Genomic DNA, 17,771 nt, shown 5'->3' on the forward strand with positions numbered 1-17,771 from the left:
TGGCAGAGGAGTGTACTGAGAATATCGATGTGAAAATGTAAAAAGCGGAAAATATTTAGCCAGCTGTTTAGCAGAGCATCCCTCCCAGATTGAGGAGATCACATGGCTTGCATTCACCCATAGATACTGGAAATGAGAGTCCTTACTTCCAGCCAAAAGATCCAAAAACACTATCTCCCACTCAAGGCACAAAAAAGCATGGCTTGCCTGAGCAAGAGCCCAGGCTGTGGATATGCCTGCTTACCCACCTACAAGCCTGCTCAGTTCTATGGCTCATCCTTCTGCTTTTGCTTCTTTACGGTGCTGAATATTGTTGGCATAAGGTTTCTTAGACAAAACAGAGAAGTGATCTAATGTTTGAGGTGTCAGATATATCTGCATGGCAGCCTAACACAAAACATATGTCATCTTTCAGCATTTTAGTTGTCATTTTACTCCTGAGCAACATGGATATTTTCATCAGCTTTTTGCAAGTGTGGTAAAAAGTGATTCAGATTTATCAAGGAGAGAAAAGGGTTTCCCAAATGGTTCTGCTTAGACAAAAGAGCTGTCAGCAAAAGATGAGCTATGCTCAAAACTGAGGCAAGAGGTTTTAAAAATGCCATTATCAAAGGCTTCTATCTTTGAGCTTCAAGGAGGTGCTGGAGTTTTTTGCCTTTCACAGTCTTTTAGCTTTACAGTTACTGATTGGTTTTATTATGATTTTAAATTTTTTTCCTAAAAATTTGATTTTTGTTCCTGTTTTAGCTGAAAAGGATCTCTCTACAGCCTGCTGTTTGCTAACAGCAATTTAATGGCCAAGGAAACATCATGGTGCTTGTTCTGCTTTGCAACCAATTAGTCTGTGTAGAGATTGTAAAATCAGAGAGAGATGACCCCTAGAGAAAAAAGTGTTGCTGTTTGAGTCACAATCAGATATCCTTGCAGGAGTACATGACAGCTTCAAAGAGGCAGATGTGGGATGAGGTGCCGAACTGCGTGTGTGTGTTGACTCGGGATCAGACATACAGATTCACCAGCCTGATGGAAGTGCCAAGCTAGAAATTACTTTGCAGAACATTCATTGCAGACACACATTAATATTTCAGATAGCACTGGTAGTGTGTCTCTGCTAGTAAATTCATGTCTTTCCAGATACACAAACTGCACGTGCCAGCTGCCATGGCAGGCTTTGTCTCTGGTTTTCTGCTGAATTCATAAATTGAAAGATGACTCCTCTATAAAAATATGTTTTTTAAAATGGTGTAATAGCTGGAGCTGGCTGCCTCCAAAGAGGCACCTTCAACAAAGTCCTGGTTGATTATACTCAAACAATCTGAATTCCCCAGCCTTCATGTGGCTGTTTGGACCAGTTGTCTCCCATATGAAGCTCTGAGAGTTCTTCCCATTCTTCATTGTGTCCCTTGCTTGCCTCTAGGTAGGATGTTTCTTATTTCTAAGGTTACAGCTTCTGTTAATGAATTCCTTATCTTCTGTCTTGAACCAGCTCTGGGGTCTTCTCTTATTTGACAGAGGGGAAAGTTCAGCGTATCTCATGAAAGTTCACAGCTTATTCCTTAGGCTTCAGCAAATTTATCTATTAATGCCAAGCAACAAATTCTATATAAATAGTTTGCCAAATCACTTAATGTATGGATAAATCTTACTGCAAAGAACCCCAACATACTTTCTCTTATTGTAGTAATCACATGTAATATACTTTGTGTGGTACAAGATAGACATGAAAACTCAAATTATCTACTAACACAGATGGGCAGGGCTCTGTTTTACAGAAAGGGTGAATTTGTTTTAGCAGTTTTTTACTTCTCTTTTTAGTTAGCAATATCTGAGATTTTGGTTTAGTAATCTTTCATTGTAGGGCAGCAAGTGAGTTAAAGCAAAAGTTAAAACTTTACTTAAAAGGGATCCATATAATTCTGGCTAGTCCAAAACTATTTTACTTTCTGTGACAAATTCACACCAAAAAAATCATCATCCTTGGAAAATATTGGTTAATCAGTCCAAGCATGTTAGGTAAGTAATGGATATATTTTTAAAACTGTAACATTTTAAATAATGGAGGTACCAGTAGTACATTTATTATCTAGAGACCCAGAATTTACAGGATTCAATACAATTAACCCAGGACTGGTTTGTCTGAGAATTTGAACCCCTATTTTCTATTTCCATAGAGAGTTTCCAAGCTTGTGGTCTGGAGTTCTGGTCTAGTTCAGAAGCCAATGGTTACCCAAGTCTCTCCTGAGGTTGCACTTGAACATTTTATGACTTTTAGCTGGAACAGGAAGTAATGTCCTCTTTATCTTTCAAATAAATATCATAATCACTGGGTTATAGGGTAATTTTCACTCTGCTTCATTGAATATTTAAGGATGATAAACACCTTAGCAGGTGAGATAAGGAAGACAAATGTCTGATTCCTGAAAGGAGGGACTCAGACTGTGCTATGTGGTTGGAGGACTGCATGCACACATCAGTCAAAAGAGCAGATGACAGCTAGGATAGGAACCTATAAAGTTTGGTTTTCTAATAACATGTATGACTGACCAAAGAAGCATTGATAATCAGTTCTATAGGGGCCAGTTTGCTTTCCAGGCAAAAATGTGTGAAGAAAACATGGGATTTGTTTTTTTCCAGATACAGCCCTGAAGAGTCTTCCTGAAAGCAAAATGATGCAGTAGCAACCTGTTGCCGTGCCTTGCTATGCTCTTAAGGTTCCTGTCTTGTATGCACTAATCCTTCTGCTTCTTTCTTTATCAGAAGCTGTACTTATAGAAACAAATTCTAACCTCTGGCAGTTTTGAGCTCAGCCAAGCCAGCTGCCATTAAAGGATAGCTCTGCTGACTGTTGAAAAGTATTTTCTCTTTTTATGCTTCATTTCTGCTTGAAGTTGGCTGACCAACTTTGCTAGCATAGAAGCAATCATTGAAACAAGCTCATGTTTAAAATTCATGTGAATCTTTAAACTGAGTAGCTGATCTGTTTGGCTTCTGAGATTTCCTCCCAAACTTGGTAAAGGTCCGTACATACAGAGTAGACTTAATGCCTTTGTTCTTTATAATACCAGTTTGGAATTTCACCCAAAAGTTTAAACTGTAGTATCTGGTTGACTTACACCTAGTTTTAGAGCAAGAGATGACTCCATCTGCTTCATAACTTGTATCAGTTACTGATTCTCTTTCTATTAATGGATGAAAAATCTGAGTTGAAGAAAAATAACTTACTTAAATTTTTCTTGAAAGGCATTTAATTCTGAAGGCTTGAAAGTATTTGCTTAAGAATAAGTTTAACATCCGACACCTTTTCCCTACTTCCTCACCCACATAAAAGGAGAGACTCCTTCTCAGAGTGTTTCAGTTTCACTGGAGTACTCTGCTCCCTGTCTTGAATCCACAAGTTGTATCTTAATCTTACTAAGACTTAACTCTTCTGAGGGGTCTGTCACTGGTATTAATATCCAAAATGGCAGGCTTCAGTAGAAGTAACCCCTGCCCCCTCATTTCCTTGATTTTCCAATAAAGTCAGACCAGCTTCCCCTCATCAGTGCAATGTCTGTGCTAATGTGAATTTCAGTCACAAACACATGAAATGGAGAAGCACAAGTTGGAGAGAAGTGGTAGCCAGAGAGGTCTCTGTTAAGTACCAGCACATGGAATCACAGGTGCTGTACACATTCAAAGTAAGAAAGAGTGGCAAAGAAAAAGCATCCAGGATGTGAGACATCTGAAAACTCATAAAACATTAATTTTGGAAAAGGGAATGAAATATTCTGTGAGAGTAATAGCTTCTTATTTATGCCCTTACTTGTTCATCGACAGTGAACTTTTTCTGGCCTTCAGGCAGGGATTTCTACTTAGATGACTCCTCCTGCTGCTCTGACTTGTTTACATCCTAGAGAGCAAATGGCCATGACATGAATTCCGTTGGATACTGAGCCAAGCTGTTTCAGTGGGAATTCAGGGCACATTATAATTTGTCATTTTCTTTGTATCCCAGCCTCAGGCTGTGCAATGAAATATAATCAAGTTCTGCAGAAGGGGGGAAACACAGGGAAGTAACTCTCTGCTTAACAGCTTCACATTTAAAGACCAGACTGAATGAATTTAGAGGCTTTTAAAAGGAAAAACTTGAAAAAGCCCTAACTTCAGTAGAGGTTTTGATTTTTTCATGACAGGTTTAGATGCTTGCACAAAATACTACTAAAATGTGGCTCTTGCCTCGATGTCAGGTTTCAGGTCCAAAACTAGCCCTACTAAAAAGCTACAGATAGAGGATTTGTTTCACTTTCCTCTGACAAGTGAGTTGTGATTCAGGGTCCCAGAAAATCAAATGTTTTTGGTCTAGATGCTGCAGTTGTGGTACTCCATAGTTGTTTTCTCTGAGTACACCAAGGGACACATGCTTGTGCCAATGACAGTCAATTGCCTTTTGAGTGGTGTTAGTCAAAAATGGGGCCCTGTGAGCAGGTATTTTACTGGTCTAAAATCTCAACCAGGGGGATCTGCTGGTGCTTAAACATTTTGAATGATCTGGAGCTTGAATACTGGTGCCTCATTGTCTGACAGCCACTTTATAGATGCATAATTTCAGGGGGGAAATAAATTAATAATCACAACGAATTATATGTTCAAGAGCCTCCTCTTCTCATAGAGGAGCTAATGAAATTACTGCTATCACTTGACCAGAAGACTCTCTTGCTTTAGAAGTTTGTGGTCTATCCTACTGCTTGTAAGTAGTTTTTATTCTGATTTTATCAAGCAGCTAAAAGTAAAAAGAAAAAATCCTGGATATGTGTATGCACATGAAATTTCACTTTTATCTTGCAATTTTAAACAGAGTTCATATATCATTCTCCTTTCTTGGAGCAAAAGGAACAATCCTTTGCACCCTTTGTAAGAGGAACTTGTAGTTGTAGGTAAAGAAGTAAATGGAAGGCATGAGATTACCTTCTGCTTTGAATGAGATGACTTATTGCTTTAAAACTGGCAAATTTCAAGGCAATATGCTAACAGAGGTCTATTGTTTGGAGCTGGAAACTGAAATCCTAAGCCAGTGACAGAATGAGCAGGCTTCAAAACCTGAAAGTATGGAATAAAATAAACTATCTTCTTTAAAGCCATTCATCTCATGGAAGAGACTCACAGGTGAAAAAACCAAGGCACAAAAGGATTCAGTGCTTTACCTGAGGCTACATCAGTGCTCACAGAGAGAAGAGATCATGTTGCTGAGCTGGGCTAAGTAGAAACCTGGACTGTAAGGGAGGGAATCTTGTAGGGAATTTATCCCTCTGCAAGATTTCCCTCTGGGGTTGCAGAAGCAGTGCTTAGGAAAGTCATCTCCAAGATGTAACATTGAGCAAGCTGATACCTGCTGAGTTGAGAGCCCAGGAATTCAGGATATCCCTGATGTGTAGTGAGATGTTACCCTCTCACTCGGGTTTGTCTAAGTATGTGGGGAGTCACTTAGTCACAGTCTGGAGGTTGTTTCCCCCGGCTCCTCCCTCCCCATGGTCAGGCACGCATGTGATTCCACATAAAAGGACTGAGGAGCTGGGAGTGCCCATATACCCTGGGCAAACCGGGTTGGAATAGTCACTGCAGCTCCTGTGTGAGCCCAGGAACAGCCTCCTCAGCTCACCTGGCTTCTTCTGTCTGTGTGTCTTTTCCTCTTGCAGGAAAGCTTCCCTCTGGCTTTTACTGTTCATTTGAAGAAGAAGATTGTGGCTGGATGCCAGGCTCCTCTGTGTCCCATCCTTCTCCATGGCGGATTGGAAGGCCAGAACACAACCGTTTCCCTTCCATAGAAGGTGTGTGAGAGTAAACAGTAAGTGTAAAGCATAAACAGCAAAAATGATACACATGTGGTGAGAAGAGGGAATGAAACACAAGGTAACTTTTCCTGTGTACTCACATATTCAGCCTCCAGTGAAACAAATCACAACTTTCTACTCTTTAAATGCCATCTTTCCACTCTGAGTGCCTTGAGCAAAAGACTGTCCTTCTCCCTTTTTGTCTTGAGGGTACAAAGTGGTTCCTCAGTCTCCACCACTGACACCACATACAGATCTAAAAACCTTCATACCAAATGTTCATCTGCCTGACTCTCTACCATACTGATCTGTGGTTTTCTTTTTTATTTTCCTATTTATTTTCTCTATTTTTTTGTAGTTCTGCTTTCTCTCCTGTTCACATCCTAATTTTTCTTCTCTTTGCTTCATGATCCCTTGAGTTGCACTTTTATGTACAATTTCTATGTACTTGGTTCTCCTACCTAAATGCCAGTCATTTCTAATCCTTCTCTTATGAACAGTTGAAGGCTTAAGCTGCTGAGAGAAAACCCAATACTGCCCTCGTTCTTCTTGTTTACAGCAAATTATTCAAGTAGCAAAGAGCTATAGCTGCATTTTTATTTGGTTTTGGTCAAGAGAAATTCTTTTCTTCTGATTTGTTTTTTCATAAAAGATACATTTTATTATTTGCCTTGCAAATAGGATGAATTTGAAGTCATGAAGCAACACAAGGTAGCAGTTGGAGGGAAGGTAGACAGACTCCTTAAGTATGGTTAATGAGTATGTTTGTTAGGTAAGCTAAGCTACATCCCTAAGAAATGGAAAAAGCCTTCTTTTTCCTGGAATTCTGCCATGGTAGGAGCCAGGTAACGTAGGCTTGGGACAGGTTTCACAAATCCTGAAACCAAAAGGTGAGTGCTGCAGTTTGACCTTCTTCCTTCTCTTTCATCCAGGTTGTGCACTCCTCCTTAACACCAGCAAGGCACCAGCAGTTGCAAAGACTGTCATGACCAGCATGGCATTTCCAGCTCCTTTGAGGAACTCCCCCTGTGAGGCAAGTCATAATGTTTTCTTTTCTTGTGTAATTTACAGAGCTTTTATTGTGTGTTTGACTCACATTTTCAGATATAGCTACTAGGTCAGTAGCAAGGCAACCACTATCTCTGATTTTATTTTCTATAAAATATACTTATTTATGACCACTGTGCAGGGGAAAGATACGGATATCTGCTTGAATGCCACTGAAATTGAAAAATCCTATCATATACTGTCCTCATTGCATTACATGATGTACTACAATCTTCATAATTAGATGTGTATGCTGTAAGAAAGGAGCAGCCAGCGTTACATAAACACAGTGAGGAAGAATCTTACTGTGTGAGCAAGCATTACATTTGCAACATCCAAGGCACAATAGGCTTCAGGACTGCCCCTGAGCCATTCAGAAAAGGCAGTACATGCTTTCTCTAGCACAGCTGGGATTAGGGCTGGCAGATCTTCATGCTTGCTGCACTTCAAACCTACCAGTCCTTGTGTAGCTTCATTCATAGCAGTGCTGAAGTTAGCAGCACTCAGAGAAGCAACAGAGAGAAAATCATCCAGAATGGAGCCAGGTTCATATTCAAGCAGAAAATGTATTAACGGTCACAAGACATCAGCTTAAGCAAGTACATCAAGGTTTGCCAGACAACCTTGCTCATGGTTTAATTTCTGAGTCAGTTGTATTTAACCCTTTAAGTGCACCTTCAGAAAGAAGACCTGTCTGCATTTTCTTATTCTGTAGCTTCACAGATTGTAGATTCACTGATAAGATTTATTTCTGACTTATGACTTTGAACCATGGCTAGTGAGTTAAAGCATTTCACATCCTCACAGTCATTCAGAAATCTCACATAAGCTTCTGTATCCTGGAGCAGAGGGATTTAGGAAAACTGATACTAACAAAGTGCAGCTGTTTGTTGGTTGAGCACTGAACAGACAAAAGAATCTGTTCCAGTGATCTTAAAATGCAGAAAGGAAAAGAAGGGATGTGTTAGAAAATTCTCTGGAATGAAACTACACAGAAGAAGGTGTTTCTTTACCTTAAAGTTTGTTTTGCTTCACTTCTGTTGGGTATCTCAGTTCATACAGCAAAGCGCCTCTGGTTTTGCTCTCTTGATATTCATGTTCTCTGTCTTTGAAATATATTCTACCTTGTTTTTCCTCCCATCTGTGACAAAGGCATATGCAGGTTCTGAATATTTTAAGACCTTGTTCTGCCATGGACCAGCAAGAGCGAGTGTTTTCCATAATCCACCTGACACAGGAATCACAGTGAATGATTTCTCAATATCTGTGTATTTTTTTCTTGTGTATACAACACTGCAAATAATTAAACTTGCCACCGGGGGAGAAGCTGCCATGTATTTCATCTGCTCACATGCCATCCCACCTCCGTCACTCCCCTTGGCACTTAAAAGGCATCCGGACGCATCCAGCATTGCAGCTGTCGGTAATAAAGAGTGAAGGAGTTTTGGCAAGGGTTTTGTCTCTTGCCTTTTCATATAGTGTAAAAGCTTCTCTTCTCCCTGGGTCCCTGGTGGCTTCAAATTCTATTTTACTGGAACAATCTGTCTGTGAATAGAATAATTTAATTCCACTTCTCAACACAACAGAAGAGGAGAAAGGAGATATGCCTCCCTAACACACTTATTCCTCCAACAGGTGCCAACAAACTTCCTAATAGTGAAACTACAGTCAGAAAAGGGGTCATGAAAATACTATAATGCTGTCCAGTATTTATTCACCCTCAACCACTTCTTGATTGAACTGGCTCAAGTTCAAGCACTAAAACACGAGTTTTCTTTTACCTGTCAGTGCTGACAGCTTTACCTGGCATGTCACAACTGGGACAGATTCTCTGACAGCTAAAATCCCACAGAAAATACTCAAAATTCACACTACAAAGGGATTTCAGCAAGTGTGTGTGTGAATTGGACCCATTTATTCTTCCACCATCAGATCCAACCATAAATCTGCCCTTCCTGTTGTATTTGATCCAGCTGTCATGATCCTTTAGATAACTGCTCACTCTCCTGAGAGCAACAAGGAGGTCAGCAAACATCCCCAGCTTGATCATTTTGACTCCTCTCTCTTCTCCCCTGCTACATGGAAGCTATGGGGCATCTGCTGTTCAACCAAATTATTTTTTCCTTTTATCCCCTAAATTTCTTTTATCCACTGATGTTCGACCCATCACACCCATCACACCCACCACAGCAGAAGCTGACACCATGATTTTTAGCCTGAGCTGTTCACAGGAATTAATCACTTCAGTCTCAGCATGAGGCACATTACCTGTCAGCAGTGCTGTTTACCAGGCTGGAGCATACTAGGGTTTGGGCAGGATGTCCATGAAACCAGAACTCAAAGCTGATAAGGAAATAGTCCACAGTGGGTGCCAACCACAAGGAGTTTCTAATGCTTCAGGCTTGTTTTTCCTCCATGAGCCTGGCTGTTTTATCTTGCACTGTGGCCTAATGGAAAAGGAGGGGACTGACCATCCTGGTCCAAAGACATTCCTGCTGAGGTTCTGGGCAGCTGTATGCAGTGGTGTTGGTGTTAGAACTTGGAGACACCACAGCATGGATGAGCTTGGCAGATGAACTGTCACTGAGTGCAGGACTAGTGTGACACTCCGTCTTTGTGTTCTCTGCAGTCTGAGCTCAGTCACCAGGAGCATGCAGGGCTGCCTGCCCTTTCCATGCCCTGTGGGAGGCTCCTTGTTAACTCAGGAAGGGAACTCTGCACTGCCCTGCATGCATCAGAAGATGGGAAAAGGATAAAAATGCACACAGGAGATACTGTAATAAACAGCCTGTACTTTCCCACACTTTTGGGATTGGCCCTAATGTGCCTTGCACTTTGTGTATAGCTTTTATTGCACTTCACTCCTGTTTGTTTTGAGCCTTATATTTTCATTTTCTTTGTTCTTCAGTGCTTTTGGCAGGTCAGAGCAGTCAGTTTGGGATGCTGACCTTTATTCTTGGTTCAGTTAGTTTTTCTCTTTCCTTTTGTTGTTTTATTAAATCTTGGCTGGAGTATCCTGGCTTCAAAGAGTCTCTCTTGTTTGCAGTCCAGACAGCCTTTGCTATCTTTTTCATGTTACACTTTCAGTAGAGCCCTTTGCTTGTTGACCTCTTTAAGCCTGTGTTTAAAACCTACTCTGTATGGAAGAGGGAAACTGTGGCAGGCACTTCTACTAAATCTTGAGTGAATGCAGGAAGTGATTCACATAGTCTGTGAAGTGGTACTCCATTGCCCTGAAGTAGCCAGAGAGGGGAGATGCAACAAAAAGCTCAGGAAATGCTTCTGGAACCAAACAGTCACAGTAATCAAGAGTGAAAACCTTTTAACCCACATGTAAAAGTTCCGTGGAAGCAAAGCACGTGTAATTGAGCATAGGAATGCACGTGAAGTGCAAAGAATTAAGCCAAACAGTGGCCTGATTTAAAGGCAGAGTTTTTAGAGCTTAAGCAATAAAGCAGGGCATTATTTGCCCCTTCTGCCACACTGAGATTCCCCTCCTCTGAGTGGGAATCAACTGGCATGTTCAAGGTTGACAGGGAAAAGGGGAACTTGGGATGGATAAGTATTTCCTCATTTTGAAGAAGAAATGCATATACATGTCATTATAAGATGTACTGGTGTTTGGGAATCTAGGAAATCACATTGCAATTAAATCCAAGGAAATGCTGTCATCTCAGATACCACCCATTGCAAAACTAATTGCTTTCCACAGTTGATAGCCCCTAGGTGTGCACAGTTTCCAAACTATCATGGCCACCTACTTCTCAGTATTTCACAAAGAAGTCAGAGAGCTGACAGAAAGAGCTGCAGGTGCCCAGAGATTACTCACCTTTGTGTGGAAGCTGGAGATTCAGTTCTGGCCCCCCATGTCTAGGAAACAAGGTAATCTCATCTCCCTCAGTCCAGCATTATTCCAGCATTATTGCTCTAAGGTGCAGTCACATGTGCTGATTTGCTTTTCCTTCCATTTTTAGAAGTGTTCCCTGATGTCTGCATCCTCAGGGCTTCCAGGATGTTGTGGTACCTTTAGATCATAAGAAACATGCTTGTTTCTTCCCCAAGTGTGTGGGTTTCTCTCATAAAGACATGCAAGAGGCTGGTACAGTTATACCTGCCTGGACTGTAGTCTTGCATCTATCCTGCAATATTTCATTTTGTCGTGGGTTGTTACTACTCCTTCTGCTTGGAAGTCACTCCAGAAACATGAGCCGTCTGGAGAATGATTTTTAGAAAGGCTGTGCTTTGCTCAGCTCAAGGGAATCCGTGACAGAATCTCAGTGCCGTGCCTGATAAATAAAAGCCGAGCATGCAGCTTTGGTGTGGGCTGTCATGGAGGAGAGAAACAGCAGAGCTGCTGTTGCCTGCATGGGGGTGAATTTGAAATTAGCCTTAAATGTTATTGCATGCTCCTCCATAGAGTAAGGTAGCTCTGCAAGAGGGGCTGCTTTGTGATTAGGAAAAAGATTATTTCATTTTCCTGGTAGGACCTGGGTCAAATTTAAAGGGTATAGTTGTGCTGGAAAACAATACAAACAAATTCCTGTGACAGTAAGCATGCTTTGTGCTTTTGTCTGTGTTTAAAATAATGAAAATATTTTTCTGATGCTATTTTGACATTTCAACTAGCTGGTTCTTGAAAGCCACCATTATGTTATGTAAGTTAGTACTAAACTGGGCCAGATTTCTTTAAAAATAAATTATTTTTGAATGTAAGTGTACACTCTCTTGAAAATAAATATAACATGTAGATGTAGAATAGTATAGTTGAAGTTTGCCTTCTCAGTCAGGTTTACAGATATAAAGATGTTTTCATCCTCTCTGTTTATTAATTCAGTTCTCTTTTCTATGCAGAAGTGTAGCATTTTTTCAAGGTATCTAAGTCAACAATATAAATCATTCCTTGAGTGCATTCTGAGCCCCATGCTTACACCTGCAGAGTGTGTCTCCTTTTCTTCTCTACTCCTTGAGCTTTAAATAACTTAGCAGTGTACATGGTAATAACATTGACACTGAAAATTTACGAGCATGAAAAATGCAACATAGATATGCCTCTAGCTCAGCCTTTCATGAGCTTTATTTGGCAGAATATTCTTAGCACACTTCTTTATTTTAAAATACTGGTTTTAAAATCTGTACAGCTTATTCACTGTCATCTGTCTTCTCTTGCTCCCTTTCTCACCTGGCTTTTGTGTCATTGGATCAAAGGATCTATAGCATCTGAAATCTCTTGAATGCTGGTCATTCCACAGAACTCTGACAGCAAAATTCTGAACGCTTTCTCTTTTGTTGTTGTTGCTTTTATTTTTCTCTTTGTTTTCTGAAATAAAGTAAGAAATAATGTGAGAATAAATAGTGGCAGAATCTGTTCATATAAAACATTAGCTTCTCTTGCCTGCCTAGGTATTTTAAAGCTACATAATCAGATCAGTTAATTATAATTCCATAATTTACAAAAGGTTTTTGTTTGCACACCTGAGTCCTCATCTGAAGCAGAAGTGTCTGCAGACTGCAAGAGAGTCTGATCATGCATTGTTGTAGATCTAGCCAAAAACCAGGAACAAGACCTTTTGATCCTCTTTATTATTCATGAGTCCAAGTCTGAATTGCTGAACAGTAGTAATAGATGTGTTTGCTTGTACTGTTGTGTGCAACCATTTCTCATTTCTAGTAAGAAAAAAAATCATCAGTATGATAAACTTCACATATCAAAGGTAGCTCATATTCATGTACAAAGCTTACTGAGACTTGGAAAAGGTGTCTGCAGCTATTGCCTAATTCTGTGCAAATCATATTCCATCTTGCAGCTTCGGTTTCTTCTCAACAATGAGATGTTTTCCAAGCTTCTTTAATACCTGAGTTACATTTACTGGGTCAGTGCATTCACAGCTGAAAACAATTTCTACTGTTTCCCCTCCAGTGAAGAAGACCCAAGAAAACAGTAATGTTTTTCAGGAGAATAAATGTCTGCATTTCAAGAATCCACTGTTCCTTGTCAGGCAAATTTTGAGCAATTCCTTTGAGCAAGAATCATGGAGGGAGGGAGCAAGGTCTTGAGGGCATCAGAAGTAAGTAATCTGCTGTCTCACAAGATGAAAACCTGTGGTCTAGAGTTGAAGTGTTGCTGGTCAGAAAGCCACCAGTGAGATCCAACCACAACAGTTCCTTGGGAGCAAAATGCCTGTAAACTCTTCTCTGTCTTCTTAAAAATACTCTACTCCAAGCCCTGTTTGAAGTGTGTTTTTATTTTCCAGTTTCTTTTTTCACTTGCATTAAAGATGGCCAAGTATCTATTCCTGCCAGGTAGGAACATGATGCTAATAGTCAAGCATTGCTGCCTTGCAGAAAGCAGGGGAAAAGAAACAGCAGATCTCCAGGGTGTCACCACAGAATGTTGTATTTATGCTACTGCAAGTGTGTGTCACTGGTCCTCAGTCAGGCATCTTGGAGATAGTTTATGCAGGAATGTTTCTAGCCATTAAAGTAGATTCACAGGTGTCAGCAAGTTCGAACTTCACTCAGAAGGTTCTTGGTGTTTTATTTCTCTTTTTTTGCATAAGGAAGTAAAATGGAAGTCTCAGTTCTCAAGTGGTCATGAAATTATGCAGCTTGTGCTGGAAAATCTACCTTCCTTGTTTTTCTTCACCTGCCAAGCGTTGTTGATATTGATAAGGATTATTTTTTAAGTATTTTTCTTTCTGGGATGAATTGAGTCTCCTGTTTGTCAGTTCAGAATTTCCACCATCTCAGAGGCTAAGGGGATTCTCAGAACTCACACTTCCAGATGGTGTTTGCAGTGTAGTGCATGTAGCCATCTGACCTGAGTTTTGCCTCAATATGCTGTATATTTACCATGGGCTCTCCCTCCTGTTAATTTTCACCAGACTGGTTGAGACCATTTCATTTACTGAGTCAGTGGGTTTGCATATGAACAGCTGATCACCAGCTCTGGTGGGTTCTAAAGCCAGAAAGCAGGGTGCCATTGAGCCACTGCCTACCTTATATGCTTAATTAATTTCTCAGTGATGTTTCTAGCTTCTGAATATTTTGCTGCTAGTTTAACACAGAAGGAGATGTTTGATGCATAATGTTGGGGTATTCCACCAACAGCCCAGATTTAGATTTTTCCAAATGTGCCACTGCTCTGCTTGCAGGGTGCACTGTGTATGTAGTGCCATCTGCCATCATTGATGCTGTATTCTACAGGATGAATGCCAGACCCATTCAGAAGTCTTTACTATGGAATCCAGCTCATCATCTGCTCTGGTTCACTTCAGCAGGTGTGAAAAGACCTGGACTGCCCTGCTGTGAAGCTTAAAAACCATGGAAATCACAGCCAAAAATGCCCATTTGGACACAGTGCCAGTCAATTCACTCAGAGCCAGTTCATTAGAGTTTGCATATTGCACTTTGCCAATGAGCTGATCTCCCACATCTATTGCCAGCTACTTCTTTCCTTCAAACAGCTGACATGTGTGCAAAGGCATTCATTCCAATTCATCAATTGCTTCAGCTTTTGCTCTAATGTTACGTTAACATCTATCAAAGGCTTGCTCTTCCCTCACTTCTGACCACGTAGATGTTGCCTCTTACCTTCTGGCATGTCTCCAGAAGAGACAGAGGCCTGAAAGCTTCTGCCTAGTGGGAGCTTTACCTCTCAAATTTTAAGCTACCAAAATGGCACAGTGAAATTGTGCCAACTCACCTGTACTAAAAATGTCACGTAGTATGTTGCACAGGGAGTAGGCACTTGGGTCCTAAAAGTGGACTCTCAGTAAGAGGTGTTACCTTTCCCTGGTGTAGGTGGAGGCTTTTAAATGTCCACTGGCATTCCAAACTTAGTAAAACAAATAGTTAAATCCTGATCAGTTTTCTCAAGGGAGATTACTTTACTGGGTCTGAAAGATATAAATTTTTACTTTAAAGTCACACTAAAAAAAAATACCTCACTTTGTAGGCATTTGAAAATATAGAATACCCAACAAATTCTTTCATCTTGACGGTCACCTGTTAGGAGCAGCCATGCAGACACCAAGTTTGATGGCATTAGCCTTCTATACCATGAATATTTGTCAACAGCCTCTCTCACAAGTGTTGGTTCTGGTTGTTGGGTATGAACTCAGCCCTCCTCACTTGCCTCCATGGCTGCCGTCATGTTGTGAATCTGAAATAGTTCCTGGCCATCCTGTTTGACTCTGCTTTTTCTCTCTGGTATCTGGGAGGTGAAAATGCTTACACTTGATGCTGTGTTTTCCACTATGTGACACTGTGGAAATAGCCATGGGATTCCATGAATCCTTTCCAGATGAGCTGGAAGGTAGACTTGACCAGTGTCCAGACTTGACCAGCTTGTCCCCAGAAGCACTGTGGGCACCTGTGTGCTGAACCACTTAAAATCTTACACATCAATTTTCAATGTACGGCCAAAATAATTCAACAAAATGGTTTCACAGACACAGACTGGCGTATCTGTTTGCACATTCATCAGTCCTTGGGTCACACAGTACAATGTATTCCAGGCGAGTCCAGTGATTTTTGAACTGGAGAGAGAAAAGAGCCCTATCTGGATTATTCAGTCTCTGTCACAGTTTTGCAGCATAAAGTCACTTCTTTCTTTGTAGCTTTGGAGACAGGCAGATGAACCATTATGTTTAGTGAAATTCAGTACTGATAATTAATACAATGGATATCCAGAATTTTGTTCCACCCTCTCCAAAATTGTGATCATAAACTAGGAATAATAGCAACACTTCTGTCATTTTGATCTCTACATCTGATTTGGCTGCCAGAACAAACTCTACACCATGACATAGGAACAGCAAGTAAAATTTAGCAGTTTTGTTTTATGCTAGGAAATTGATATGGATGTTCTGTGCTATCAAAGCAAGGAATTAATGTTATCAGGTGTTCCTTTGTAAAATACAAACTTAATTCCGAGCCTCCTGACTTTGGTGGTGGCTTTGAAGTGCTAAAAACTAGAGTGTCTTTATTTAAAATATATGGATACTAGATACTGTGCTGGACACTTTCTTGTGTCCAAAACATCCATTGTTAATGTAGCTGTAGCAAACTCATTCCTTCAGCATTCTCACATCTACTGATTATTGAGATGAAACCCAGCTCCTGAATATAATATATATAGGTATTTTACTTATGTTCTTAATCAACAAAGGGCTAGTTCCTCTTCTTTTTCACAAGAAAATAAGAAGACTGTGTTCATATACTATGGATTGTGAAATTAGCCTGATGTGGAAGGAATTGTTTCTCCTTTATACAATGAGAAAGAGAAAGTCATAAAATGAGAAAAGTGCATGAAATAATTTTACATACGGGGATAAATGCATATAAAATGATTCAATTACATTATCATTACAAAAATGTTTTTTAAAAATGGTTCCATGAAGTATTTTAATTAATAAAAACCCACCAAATTATTACTGAACTTTAACTGAAAAATCTATAGAAACTTGGATGGGATGTAAAAACTGGTTTTTGAAAAGAGTATCTGGGGGATGAGTATGTGATTACTAGTGATGCCTGTTTATTGCAGTCTTCTCTCTGTGTTTTTTGCTGCTACTGCTGCTGGAATATAAAAGTTTATTACTGAATAAGTTGTTAGTATTAACTTGAATCTCTTAGGTGGCATCTTAGGGGGGTGTAGTCTTTGTACTGCTCAAAATAGGGGCATAATCATATCCCTGTCAAATTAGCCACATACGTGAAAGCTAAAACAGACTGTTTAGACTCAACTTTACAAATAAAATTTTTAAACGGTAGTTTCAATGTTTAATAGCATATACTAAATATTACAAGCTTCCATATCTGTGGAGTTTCCTAAAGGGATGACATGAGTATGAGGATGGGAGAATCAACTTTTTGGTGATTGGAAAGCAAGGAAAGAAGAATTGAGAACTTTGTTAACTTTTGGATAATGTTTGTGGTGTTTAATCTCATATGTTCTATTTCTTCTAGCTACGAATGTCATGGCTCATCCATGGTGTCTTGCTGGGAAATGTATCCCTGGTGCTGGTCGAGAACAAGACAGGAAAGGAGCAGAGCTGGACGTTCTGGCATTCAGAGAACAGCGAAGGTTTGGGAATATGGCAGTGGATGATCTTACCTCTCCCAGAGATACTAGACAGGTATGAGTCTTCTCCTCATTGTCCTGCATGATGATCAATCCTGTCAGCACTAGCTACCTGGCAATGAAAATGGCCAGCATTGCTCCTGGAAGCCTCTCCCTTGGGTAGAAGTGCTTTGTCCTCTGTTAGAAGCAGACAAGGATAATAATTTGAGTATTCTGGGAAAAGCGCACAGTTTTGCAACTCTCAAGTGAAAGTTTTGGTTCAAAAACTGATTCCATGGATAGTCTACAGCAAGGTACTTCTGTGTCTCCTTTTCATTGACTCAGAACCACTCTCTTTGCTTACCTTTCTATGTCGCATGTTTGGTGCTCTCTCATGGTTTGCTGGAGTTGGAGGTGAACTCCATAGCTGATTTTTTCTGGGTATCAAAGCCCCTAGCGTTCAATGTGTCTAGATCTGAGGATGAAGAGGTGGGAAAAGAGCCTGCTGCAAAATCAGACAAGGATCCATCTGAACATCTTTGTGTTAGCTGTAGCAGAAGTTCACCTTGCTAAAGAGATATGGTAGTCATGGCTCTATTCTGGCTTTAAGCATAGAAGGTTTATCTGGTATTATATGCATACTTAGAGTGGTTTTTTAGCTGTATCTTGCCAGTTATCTTTAAAGGAATACTCTTGTTCATTGTTTACTTTTAACGTGTGATGTTTCTAGAGAAGGCACAGACATACTTCACCTCCTGCTGCCCTGGCTGTAGGCTGCAAGATGCATCTGCTATCTGTGTCACAAGCACTGGTGTCCCTTGTCTTTTTGGAAATCTGTGACCTAAAAATAATGG

At 40.3% G+C, this 17,771-nt stretch overlaps 1 protein-coding gene across 1 annotated transcript in view; it reads left to right on the forward strand.

Annotated features, from left to right (window-relative positions):
* The window catches only part of ALK (ALK receptor tyrosine kinase), a 306,940-nt gene that overhangs the window by 231,552 nt on the left and 57,617 nt on the right, over window positions 1–17,771 (forward strand). The window contains exons 7-9 of the mRNA XM_062490501.1: window positions 5,673–5,804; window positions 6,740–6,840; window positions 16,824–16,993. Of these exons, the coding sequence (XP_062346485.1) occupies window positions 5,673–5,804; window positions 6,740–6,840; window positions 16,824–16,993 (403 nt within the window). The remainder of the gene's footprint in view (window positions 1–5,672; window positions 5,805–6,739; window positions 6,841–16,823; window positions 16,994–17,771) is intronic.

This window comes from Cinclus cinclus, chromosome 3, assembly GCF_963662255.1.
Source record: "Cinclus cinclus chromosome 3, bCinCin1.1, whole genome shotgun sequence".
NCBI lineage: Eukaryota > Metazoa > Chordata > Aves > Passeriformes > Cinclidae > Cinclus > Cinclus cinclus.